Consider the following 13861-nt stretch of genomic DNA (forward strand, 5'->3'; position numbering starts at 1 on the left):
AAAAAAGTAAAGCGAGAAGTAAAAATGCTTAAATAAAATTTTTAGTCAAGGTCTGGTTTCATGCAACTCCTTGGTCCTTCATTCACCAGCCTTAGTTTTGTGTATTTTTTGAGTATTATTTCCGATATGTCGCCATTTTTGCCTCGACTACTCTATAAGCTCCATAATATATATTCCACTGAGCATTGTTTTTTAGTAGGTGTATTTTCTAATGGGCTTTTTTATAACTCGTTTGATAATGCAAAACCTTTTAAAAAGTTATTCAAGTTTATAATCATCTTGCAAAATGCAGCCAGATATTTCATGTTTTCATATTTCATATTTCATATACTATTTCATTTCTCATAAAAGGCACATAATAACCCATTTGTTTTTGTCAAATAAAAATTAGTTTATATATAGCTGGTAAATCATGCTTTGTTAATATTAAATACTTAGTTATTCTGGCGGTTTGCCATAAATTGGCTTTGCTAAATTCTTTAAAACTGTGATAAATTATTTTTTTCTTTATTGTATTTATATTCATTTTATGTATGAGTTATTTATCATTAACTGTATATATTTCTGTTGTTAAACATAAAAATAAAAAATTCTATAATATTCATAAACAATAAGTCTACATCAATATAGTAGATGTTATAGTTCCCTGGACATGAAACCAATATTCTCTAAGTAGCTACAAAACTAGTTGATATTTTGTATTATTTGTTATATCTTTAGTTATACATGTACTAAAGTAGTTAAGTAAATTATCTCAATTTCTATATTATTATCAGTGTTATTTCTTAAAATATAAGGAATATCTAGCTATATAAAATTAAACTTAAAATCTGATTCTATTGTAGCCATTCTTGACAATTTTTTTATTATTCAAATAAACATATGTAACTTATATCATTGTATTGAGCTTGACTTGACTTAAAAAATGAGGGGTCATTCGGCCTTTGAAGTTAAGCGGATCTAAAGTTATTGAATTTTTTGTAGTGCAATAATTGATGATTTTTTGACGAAAGGTATAGGGCTTGAGTATGGAAAATTTGCATTGTTATGGCACCGAAAATTTGCATTATGTCACGCAAAATCAACACAAAAAATGTCATAAAATATGCAAAGGAAGATAGTTATATATATACATAATTTCTATATACAAATCCTTAGAACCTATTCTTCAAGAAAACATAAATAAATACTTGTTATAAAAAGAGGAAAGAGTAAACTTGCAATTTCCACCTGGACACTTTTAAAAAACACTTTTTTTTTTCTATAAAAATAAACCTTGAAGTTTTGAAACGCTAAGAACTAAAAATTTATGTATAAAAGTTAAAAAGTGTGCACATTCCATTTGATTTGTCATCCCTTTTTTAATGTATACGGAAAGTTTTATAAAAATTTGATGTGTTTTGGTACTAAGGAATCCTAACCTAAAAGCTTTGTTTTAAAAAAATGTTCCCGCTTCAAGCTTTTTTCTTAAAAGTGGTCTTAAGATATGGATAAAATTTAAATGAAGCCATATAAACCATAGTACTTTCTATATATGACTGGAAAGAGGTTAAGTAACACTAATTGATGCAAAAAACCTTAAGGTGTTTGCTTAAGCATACAAAAAGATATAAGAGAGTAAAGTTCATGAAAGTTACGTGTTTTTTTTCAAACGTCAAATGCTTTTCGTTGAGCCGTGGAATCGCTATCTATTGCTGTTATCTTGAATAACTAAAAGGATGTTGATGTAACTGGTTAAACTCTTATAGGCCATGCTATTACCGATATTTAGTTTGATCATTCGGCAAATTAAGATGTTATTATAATTATTAGCAAATTTACCGAGAGGCTCATTGTCCGCATTTAAAAATGCAACCTCCGCAATTAAATCGTGTAAAACTGTAAAATAAGATAAACATTCTGTTAAATGGCAGCGATCGCTTTATCAAACCAGAAAATTTCTTATCACTTTTTAATTACTTAAAAAATGCAGAATATCTATCATTTTAAAGTACATTTTCACTTTTTGTTAAAAAAAAATTAAGTTACGATATATTTTTCCCAAAATAATTTTTTTTATTTGGTATCAAAAATTTAATTTTTAGTCGTATATAAACTCATTTAATTATATTAAATATGGCTGTTTACTAGGCAGCAGTAATTTTTGGCTTTAAATTGCTTCAAGCTGGAGTAGATAGTTTGTTAGAAAATAAGAATTTTAGCGTGAAAAGTAAGATCTAAAGTTAACTAGAAGCAATCTTATTTAAAAAGTAAGTTTGAAATATCAACTTAAATGAACCGCATTTAAGACGCCATTTTTTGTAGAATTATAAAGAAAAGGTAAGGTTAATGAAATCATTCATTATGAAATATAAACTTGGGTGGGTCATAATTAATACATGAAAATGTAAAATACATTTACAAATATAAAAAAACTTAAATTTAAATAACATAGAATCGGGAAGACTTGCTGCGTTCATATTTTGCACTTAGTTTTATAGTCTAATTAAGCAATTGGTTTTTCTAAAAAAAAAATTAAAAATCGGATAATGATACTTTGCAAAAATTGCGATAATTGTAGCCTGGAAACATAAAAGCCCTCAAGTTTCTGGGGTCCCCCCCCTGTCCCAAACATGAGAGCAACAACTTTATAAAATCATTTTTTAAACATGTTGCAACCTTGTTTGATTGTTTTTAAAACAAAACAGTTCAAGTTCTAAATTTAAGAGTTTTCATTTAAGAACAATAAAATAAATTTAAAAATAATTATTACAACAAGATATTTCCGTATTACATTGATTAAATTGCACCAATTTTAAACCAAATTAAAAAATTCCAAATTTTCGTACAAAAACATCAACATTTGAAAACATTCAGCCGTCATCCTGTTTCGCTTAGCATACAAATTGTTTAATGCATCAGAAAAAAGGCGCTCACTTGGTGCACTGGAAGCAGGTGTACATAAAATCATCGTTGAAATGCAATACAATATTGGAAAAACATATTGATTTTGATGCCAAAACTCTAAAACATTTTGTTCGTGCACTGACAATCTTATATATTCACTGATTTCTTTTTTTAAATCTAAGGTTACATTTTTGACACTATCACTTCCGGAATCATCTTCTTCATCCTCAAATGACAACTTAAATTTTTTTGATTCCTTTGTCACCTTTTTAATTGGAATTATTTCACCAACTCCTTTTGAGAGATAAAAATCTGACAAAAATTCTTTCACAATTTTTAACTATTTCTTTTTTTCGCACTTTTCAAAGAATTAAAAACTTTTATAATTTGGATCCAAAAAAGTGGCACACAATGTAAAGGAATTATTCTCTAATTCATATGAATCTTTGTAAGTTTGTAAAGATTCTAACAAATGTGATTTCAATATTACAATTAAAGGAGGAGTTTCACTTTTATTCTTACTCAGCTGCTTCTCAAGGTACTTTATACTTGGAATAATTAACTTGTTGCATACCTATCGCCAAATAGTAAAACATTTACTTGATTAAAGCTTAATAAAGCATTTACCAATTTTTTAAGTTAACCATTTCATCTTCATCGAGTAAATATTTTCTCATATCTTTGTATTGTTTTATATTTTTATATTTTGTATTCATTTATATTAAAAACATTAATTGCGTAACAAATTGTTACGCAATTAATGTTTTTTATTATTTCTATATTGTTTAATTGTTACTAACAACTACAATCATATTGTCATCACTGTAAAAACTGCGTTTTATGAGTGTAGAACAAAATAAATTAGGTATTATTACCTCAAAAAATGATTGCTGGTATTATATAAAAGAAATCCGAAAAAGCTTCTGCATACAACACATTTCAAAAATATGGCACCATTATTTTTTCTAATAGTTTATGGTTCATTTTAATTAGAAATTGAAAAAATCCAGATTTAAACTGCTTTTCATTAAAAGTTAAAACAAGTTCTTAGTAATAAGGGGGGAGTAATTGGATACAGTTTTTTTACTATTACAAAACTCCAAGTGTATATCTCGCAAACTTAAGAAAAAAAAATTTTCTCCAAAAACTTGAAAAACTCTGAAAATCAACTTTGAAAAAGATGCCATGGAGATCTAAATTGTAACTTACAGCAATTTGTTATTAAAAAAATGGCGCTCAAACCACTTCACAACTAACACATAACAAGATTTAAAAAAAGTATTTTTTGGGTAAAAGTAACAATATATTTTTCGCAAATTAAAAACTTAGTCGACTAAATTTAGTCAAACTAAAAAGTTAGTCGACTAATTTTAGTTACGCTAAAAAGTTAGTCGACTAAATTTAGTTAGACTAAAAAGTTAGTTGACTAAATTCAGTTAGACTAAAATGTTAGTTGACTAATTTTAGTTAGACTAAAACTAACCTTAACTCCCATCCCTATTTTATATGAGTATTATATTTTGTTATATTTGTATTTCTTTTTTCCTACAGTGCTTGTAAAGTACTAATAACAAGTGATAAGTAATTTTTTGAAATTATTTGAAATAATTAGGTCATTTCTTGCACGTGGATGATTATGTGGCTTTTATTAATAAACTAGATTTAACACACTACAAAAAAAACATATTTTTCTTTTTTAATTTGTTTTAAAAGTTTCAATTAAAAACCATGTCTGAAAAAGAGCTTTTGCGAAAATGTGTGTATAAGTTTTATTAAATTAATATAAATAAAGAAAAGAAGTACACAGTTGATCATTTTGTATCTGAAGGAACAAACAAGTCAACCTTTTATAATATAATCAGGCGTTATGAAGATGGAATTGATGCAAATTAGCAACCAGGGTAGGCAAACACGCTGTTATTTTTGATAAATAAAATTTAAATCGATTGAACCAAATGAAAAACAATAAATGTGGTTTATCACAAAGAAAGTTAGCTGTAAAGTTCAATTGTAGTCAATTGTATGTCTCAATTGTTATAAATCATAAACTAGGGATTAATTGTTTCAAAAATGCTACTATTTTTTTTTTTTTTTTTTTTTTAGATTATTCACCTCCCCAAGGCCCGAGGGGGGCCACTACAGTCGAGGAGGATACTCTTTTTTTTTTTTTTTTTTTTTTTTTAGTCGTTATTCATGGTGCAACCCTCTCTCAACTCTTTAACTCCGAAACACGAACCTTGCTGAGCAAGGCCGCTGCGCGGAGAAACTAAGTTGAGCGGGGTACTTCCAGGGACGTGGTGGGAGTCGAACTCCGAACCTATACTATACCAGATAGAAGTGTTGTTTAATGATAAAAGCAACATTTTCTTTGAATGTTTAGAAGCTAGATTGATACCATTTGTAACCATTCTGATCACAAGTACATATTTTTGCCTAATTTAGCTAGTGCATTTTATGCAAAAGAGGTGTTAGCTTATTTAGTTAAAAACAATGTTCCAGTAATACCCCAGGAGAAAAACCTTGTGAATCTCTCAGAGTGTAGACATATTGAGGATTTATGGTTTCAATTGAAAGGGAAAGTGTTCAACAATAACTGACATACTTCAGATTCTAATCAACTCAGATGGAGAATAAAAAAATTTTCAAGTGAATTTGATTTGGAATGCATACAAGAGCTTGTTAGAAGGGCGAAGTCTCTATTAGATCATATACATCAAAAAGAAACCATAGAAGACAATTGTGTAAAAAAATAAAATAAAATAAAATAAAAAAAGCATTAAATATGCTTTAAAACCATTTTAAAATGTTATTGTTAAAATGTTATTAAATTTTATTATTATGTAAAATACTATTACAACCTTGAATACAAACATTCCTTACCGCAAATGTATTGACACAGTAAAATTTTATTTAAAGAGAGTACCGCAATATATCGGACCCATAAAATGCCCACCATAAATTGCTTTTATTGACATTATATTAGAAGCCATCCTAATCCACAGCAACTTTCAATTTTTGACTGATCATTTTTTACAATTAACAGTAACAATTATGTATTATTATATAAAATTTATTATTTATAATTTATGTTATTATTATTAAAGTTTTTTTGTTTTTATTTTTTATTAAGCTGTACGCATATTTTAAACTTTGGATAATTCTGTGCTAAAAAACAAATAAATCTAACAATATTAGTTTACCATGGGCTAATGACTTAATCATGGAATTTAGGTAATTTTATATGCAATACTAAAAATTGACTAATAGGTTTCTTTACATCTACAGTGGCTTAAAATCAAAATCCCTGTTCAACCTAGGAGAATTTCTAAATCTAAATGCAAAATAAGTAGCATTGGGTCTACTTAAGATAGACCAAAAAACAAAAGATTTTTAAAAAATATAGGCAACTTTAACATTTTCTATATGATAAAATAACACTGAATTTTTTTGAAATAAAAATATTTTAAGGGGTGTCTCAAGACCCTTGAACATTTAATGGATCCGTATTATTAATTAAAAAAAAGTTCTAAAACTATGTAATATTGGCTTTTTTACATATATACACCCTAATTTTTATATGTAAAAAATTTACATATATACACCCTAATTTTTAAAAAGGCATTTTTTTTAACTTGTTAAAAAATTATAGTTTTAACAATTGTAATATAATTATAAACAAAGAAACATATTAAGTAAAAAAGAGCATGTTGAATATGAATTGGTAAGTAACCTCGACAACATAGGTATGTAACCTTGACAGCATAAGCAAGTAACCTCAACAGCATAGGTAACTCTGTAAATCAAGTCAAAATAAAAAAGATACTGAAACTCCTGCTAAAAAAAGTTGGTATTCATTTTATCAAATATATTGATGAATAAGGAGGATGTTAGTAGCACCAAAACATCATTTTTTAAACTTTTTTTTCCATCTAAAACAAAAGACAATGTGATCTTTTGAGTAAATAAATAATAAGTAGTTTGAGTAAAAACCTAAAAAATTCAAAAAGGGATGTAAAAATAATGCAGTGCTTTCAGTTAATAGTCTAACTTGTCTTTCAATTATTATAGAATTACCCACAAATGTTCCTTAGTTGTACTTGAATGTATTGTAATGGAAAAGCTTTGAAATAATGCCAAAACAATTGAGCAAATATCTTATGCTGTAATAAAATTGAGAAAATTGATGAAGAAAGTAAAGCAGTGCTTACTATCGGTGGTAAAAAAGTTAGTGTTACATTTAAGAGAAACATCCATGATTATATATAAATCCATTACACTTAAGAGAAATTAAGAGATTTTAAGAGATAATATATATCCATTACATTTTAAAAAAATAACCAATATACAGCAGTTTACATTTTAGTTACATCTAAGAAAAACGTTGATGATAATAACAATATACAACAGCTGTCTATAAATGATAATAACAATATAGAACACCTGTCTATAAATGATAATAACAATATGCAACAGCTATTTATAAATGAGATTATATATATATCCATTACATTTAAGAAAAATATCCAATATACAGCAGCTATCTACATATAAGAGAAACATCGATGATAATAACAATATACGACTGCTGTCTATAAATAGTATGATTGACATACAATCAACTTTAGAAGTAACAAAAATGCTAAAGCTATCAAAAGAATTCAAAACACAAATCAGAAAAATTGTACAACTAATTGTACAATTGTAGCAGGTCTCAAACATATTGACAACTTTTTAACATTGAATTCTTAGAGGAAAAAAATTTTTAAACTGATCCCAATTTTCAGAATAACAGATGTCAATGAGTTAATGTGACAAATAATAGGTAAAAAAAGAATCTCAAAATTAGTTTGTGAAAATTTCTATCAATGAAGATTGGGGTTTCTTAAGGTAATTTAATTTTTAAATAGGTACTTTTGTTTCTAATCAAAAATTTAACAAGTCATCAGCCGAGAACCAAGAGCCATATGTCCACATTTTGTGTTTTTTATGTTTATTAATGAATATTTAACAATCAATGGGGTATGTGTCCAATAAATCTCTTCTCAAGAATAATACTTTTGAAAATATTTAAAAAATTAATGAGACAATTTGGCAGAAAGTCTTAAAAATTAAATTTTATAACTTAATTTTCTTGGAAACACAAAAAATGGAAATATGGCCTCTTGGTTCTCGGCTGACGAAGTGTAGTTTATTATAAATTATTTAAATCTGTTTAAATTTTGTTTCAAAACCTGGTGAAACAATTAAAACAAAAGGAGAAAGTATGGAGATCCTAAGTCATCAAATTACAAGGAAGGATCTGTGAATTTTTTATTATATCACTGGTATCAGAGACAAATCGTGTTAAAATGTTGCTTAACAAGCAGATATCAAATTCTGTCGAGTCATGTGTGGTGTGTCTCCAAGTTCTAATGCAACTCATCCTTGCTCAATTTGTACATTTAAAAGAACAAAGGTTTATAAAAATGATTGCACTAAACCTACACTACAACTATGTGAACTTACTACTTAATCTTAGTGAACACTTGGGTCACTAAGATTATGCAGTAAGTTCACCTAGAAGGTTCAGAGCAATCATTTTTAATTGGAAGTGATAATGACCAAGTTTTTAACCATCTTTCTCCGCCAGAACTTTATTTAATGGGAGGCACAGCAAACCATATCTTCAAAACAATAAACAAATTAGCTGACCAAGAATTATGAAAATAATTTATATATTTCAATATCAATAAGAAAGCTTTGATTTTTTTTTTATTGCTGAAAAAATAATTGCTGGACATTGTGCCCTTCAGACTTCCTATAAGATCTGTCTGAAGCACAATCGGCCAGGCTGTGTCAAAAGTCAAAAAGTCAAAAAAAAATTTTTCACATAAGTGTATAGCACATTTCATGGTTTTTCTAAAACAGATATTTTTTTATAACTCAAAAAGTTTCTACAGTAACAAGTTAAAGTAAAATCCTTTTTTTTCAAAAATTACAACAATTCAATAAAAAATATAATTAACTTTATTTCTTCACAAATTTAAAAATATTTTTTTCTGAGTAAATTTTAAAATATATTTATAGTTATAATAACAAAATATGAATGTAAGAAACTGAGCACTGACTAGGATCAGAAACAAGACATAAGTTGAGTAGAGAAGTTAAATGATTCAGATTGTCTGGAAAGCGAGTTGGAAAGTTTACTATTTGTGTTAGAGATTGAGAAAGGGAAATGTTGTGAGCCTTAACACCTGCAGAGTCACTGACACTAGAACCAACCCATTCAGTGTGATGAGTATTAAAGTCACCTACAACAACGATATTGGCTGAAGGATAAAGAAAAAGAGCTTGGTCCATTTGATCAGAAATAACATCAAAGAGTGCAGTCTAGAAATAAAGGAGAGCAATATAGAAGAGAAAATTGATAGAGTGAAGTGGTGCTAAACGAAAGCACATTTAAGAATAGTCTGTAAATTCAAACCTAGTTTCTTGAAAAACGGGTGAGTTTTTATGAATGTAAATGCCCAGGCCAAACATGTGACTTTAGGAGTTTTTACAAATTAAAGATAACCATTATTACTAAGATTACAAGATGAGACAGCTGAACTCAAATTAGTCTCACAAAGAGCAAGTAGGTCTGGTGAATTTTGCATGAGATAAGACTCAACAGAAGTAGTTACTTCGAAGACCCACAAATATTAGCGAATGATAGATTTAGAGAACTTGATGATGGTTTTTTGTGTTTTGTAGTTTTTGATTATAGTTTTTAATTACGATATTATAGGTTTAGGATTTTTTTTTTCATGTCACATCTTTAAAAAAAAAATGTATATATTTTATTTTGACCATTTGAGCCATTTATTTTGTAAGTGGCATAAGTCACCTTTTTAAAAAATCCAGTTATTGATATGATAGTTATTATGTAATGGTATCTCTTCATTTGTGAAATAATTTAAACCAATTATGTTTAAAATTATATTTGAAATTATTGAATTATATTTGCAAAATTTTCACACATGAAGGGATACCGTTATATTGTAATCATTTTTATCAATAACTTGATTTTTTTGAAAAAGTGGCTTATGCTTTCAGAATAAACGGCTCGTTTATAACTCTACAAAGTTGTTGTTTCTTAGTTGTCATGGTGCTTTTTTAAATTATAAAACTTACTGTATAAATTTTTTTTAAATTTTCTCAGAGTTTTCTTAATTTTGCAGTGCCTTTCAATTTTGCATAATTTTTTCAATTTTAGGCTGCACATATCCCGTTTCAATTAGAGCTACAATCGCCTCTCAAAAGGCCGGCATGAATGGTAAATATTTGCTTCAAGTAACTCCTTTAAGTTTGCTTCTTATTGACATACCATCACAATGTGTTATATGTGAATGGCCAATTCAGTTTTTGCGGAGATACGGCAGAGGGCGCACTAAATTTTCTTTTGAAGCTAGTGAAAAATGTAAGCACGGGAAAGGGGTTTATACATTTGATACATTGGATGGTGATTCTATATTTCATATTGTTCATGCGCATGTCCAAGGAATTTCAGCAAAAAATCATTCCTCTGTACATGAAGGATTTAAACCTATAGGAAGAAGTTTTCATAATTCTGAAGGAAAACTTCTCGATAAACTTTCAGAAATATCTTTTAAGGGAGATTCACATATTGGAGAAGGATCAAATGATGTTCTTAACGTCAATCCAAGTGATTCAGTGAGCCAATCTGGTACCCTGCAGCGTTCCTATGGTGTTGATTCGAATAATACGCTAAAACGGGACATGAGCATTGGAAGCGGAATTAGTTTGGAAATTGCGCAAAATATTTCAGACAATACTGAAGAATCAAAACATTTTCGTAAAAGGTTTGAAAATTTTGATTCTAGAACAAGATGCGAAATTCTTGAAAGTAGCTTTGATGAAGAGCCTCTTGATGACATAGGTAAATCAGATGATGATGATCTTGTTCATACCCTAGACCATAAACCTATAAGAAATCTAGAGACACTATGTGAAAAACCTGAAAAAGATGACCAATCTTTTTTGAATCACGAAGGTAAGAAAAAAAAAACAGTCAAGCGAAGTAGTTCCTTAAAATTATTTGCCTCATTAAAACCAAACTCTAGTAAAGAATTAAAAAAGAGTAACTCAGTGAGACGTAGTAGTTCATTTAGAAACCGTTTTTTTAAATCTAAATCAACTGATATCAATAAAGACTCTGATAAAAAATATAAAAACATTTCAAAAAGTGATTATGACTTGACTACTGATAGTCAACCAACACAACCTACTGATCTAACACCGCCCATTTTAACACCTCCTAATCTTTCACCACCTTCTCCGTGCATAATCTCTAAGCATAACAAAGTCAAAGAAATTATAGCTAAAGCGATTGAGGATGATATGAGTAGAAGCTCCGAAACAGAGTTTCAAGAGAATGAGTCTCCTGTTCAAAATAGATCTATAAGGCGAAAGTTTCCTGTTCGTCATAAAAGTAACGAAATGTTAGGAAACGGCAATGAAAAAAATGTTTCTACACCTTCACGATTATCCAGTTCTTTTGCTGGTTATGATTATAGAGGTAACGCTGTTGTGTGTCACTCTAATAATTCGGATAAAGATAATGAAAGTAAGTATAAATTTCTCACTTTTATTTGTTTTCAAAAATTAAAAACGTGTCATTTGCGATTAATTTCTTTTGCATTTTATCTTACATAATCGATGCTAATTGTAGTTAAATATTTTAAATTAAGTAGAAGAAGAGTTAAAGCGATTAAAACGTCGAACACAGTCAGTTATGAGAAAAGTGGAATTATATGAAGGAATCAGAAGGCAAGCCGATGAACATAAGATTAATAACTATACCTTTTGGCGTAAGAGGCAACAGCTAGGGAAATATTAAGTATTATTACTTCTTAAAACACATTAAAAATATCTCAATGGCATTGCCTATTAAACTATAGTTAGACTCGAATCTATTAAGCGATGTCAAAACTTGGCTGTCTACAAAACAAAGTGTGCTCTTGGTTTATTTAACAAGCTGTTCAGTTTGAATAAAGATAGACAGAAGAACAAAGTAGGGGACAACAAAAATTAAAAATTCCATCTGTTTTTTTGTTTTTTAAAATAATTTTTATAGTTTTAACCTAATATTTATTTTGGTAAAGAGTGACTTTTGTATAATAAAAAAATAAAGTTTAAAAAAACGCTAGAATATTTGAACGTGTGTGGGATCCTTATTCAAAAAGTACTTGCTCACGTGCGTAAAGGTTCTTGAATTTTGTACCTTTTTCACGGACAGGGTAAACCCTTTGTATTGATTTTTTAATTTGCGAATAATTTGTTTAGATATTATTTATGTAACTGAGTGCCACTCGTTTTTACGACTCAAATGTGTATTTTATGGATAGAGTGGGTTTTTTTTATTTAAGATGCTATATATATATATACATATATAATATTAAATAGATTTTTTATTTGAACTGATTTTTAACTGATTATTTTATTAAATGTTGTTTTGAAATTTCTCTCCCATTGCGCAATATTAAAATGCAGAAAATCTGTGTCAGGATGCTTAATCATTAACTGTTGCAAAACTCGCAATTTTTGTTAGTATGCGCTATTTACAAACGTTTTACAGCATTTGCGTAAAGTTAGAGGTGCGTTAGCAACTTTGTGGTCTTACCCCTAACTTTAGTCACTATTGTAATGTGTATAGACAAAATTAAAATATATATAACGATATTTTTTGAGTTTCGATATAATTCCGATGAAATATTGGTTTTCGAAACTTCGATATTTTAGAATATTTTATATTAGGTATATTAAATGTTAAAAACATTCTTTTTACTTATTTTGATATATATTTTCTAAATCTATTGATTAAAATATTGATAAAAAATAAAAATCATCTATTTTTTTAGATTAAGTTGTTAAAAACGGCTCAGGCTGTTGGGAGAACAATTCAACTGTTTATTTTTTAAAATAAAAACAAAAGCACTCCATAAAATTTTTAATTTTGTGAAAAAGAAAAAGTTTTTCTTTAAATATTCGTAACAATTGTGGTTAATTCAATTAAAACTCTGATGAAAAATTTATTATTATTATTTAATAATAATAAGTACTTATGTAATTAAATTATCGTCTAGCTAAAATGTTGTCGCTAATTGTAGCGAATGGAAACTTTCGGTATCGGTTTAGGCCGAATCCGAAATTTCTGCTTCGACAACCTTTTACTTATTCTGTTTCGGGTGAAAGTACGGTTCAAACTACTACCGTAATGAACCGAAACTTTTTATAGTGAAGTTTTTTTAAGTTTATAAAAGTTCTTTTTATTTTTAGTGTGGGATCATGATGGTTTCCTAATTATATTGATGTTTTAATCGTTTGTGGGTAAATCAATTTTCAATTACAACAATTTTTAATTGAAATCACGCGACCATTGAATCAAGTTACTATTCTCAAATCATTAATTAAGCGAGCATCAAATATTAAAATATTTTCACGTTCCATTTTTTATCAAATCATGTTACATACTGATCGTTTTAGATATATATAGAGACATTTTGTTCCGTTGCGAATTTTGCAGAACGTTACGGAATTAATAATTTTGATAGTTGTTTGTAACAACTATCAAAATTATTAATTCCGTAACCTTGTTGGTTTTTACGACGTTTTCGAGGGATTTTGTATGGTATAAAAGAAGGACAAAATTTGTAAAGATAGGTTTTTGTTCGAAGTGAATATTGTTGTCGTCTCATCGATGTGTTGCGAGAAAACTACAAGATTGATCGATAGATAGATGTATTTGAATAATATATTAGTTTTTGTAATGAGTTATGAGACACGGTATATGTAAAATATTTATTTCATGTTACTTTGATATTGATTTGGTTTTCATGTTTCGGCTTGTTTCGATTTCAGCTTCACTCAAATTTCGGTTTTGGTTTTATTTACGGCTTCAGTTACGGTTCTACTGAACCGAAATTAGCTAGCTAAT

General features: G+C 28.1%; 1 protein-coding gene across 1 annotated transcript in view; it reads left to right on the forward strand.

Moving 5' to 3' along the window:
• Positions 1-12005, forward strand: part of LOC100192280 (insulin receptor substrate-related protein) — a gene marked incomplete at its 5' end in the record, with an annotated part of 43077 nt that extends 31072 nt beyond the window's left edge. Inside the window, 2 exon segments of the mRNA NM_001280845.1 lie at positions 10121-11491; positions 11619-12005. Of these exon segments, the coding sequence (NP_001267774.1) occupies positions 10121-11491; positions 11619-11764 (1517 nt within the window). The 3' untranslated portion in view covers positions 11765-12005.
• Positions 12006-13861: the final 1856 nt, after the last annotated feature.

This window comes from Hydra vulgaris, chromosome 03, assembly GCF_038396675.1.
Source record: "Hydra vulgaris chromosome 03, alternate assembly HydraT2T_AEP".
NCBI classification, from domain to species: domain Eukaryota; kingdom Metazoa; phylum Cnidaria; class Hydrozoa; order Anthoathecata; family Hydridae; genus Hydra; species Hydra vulgaris.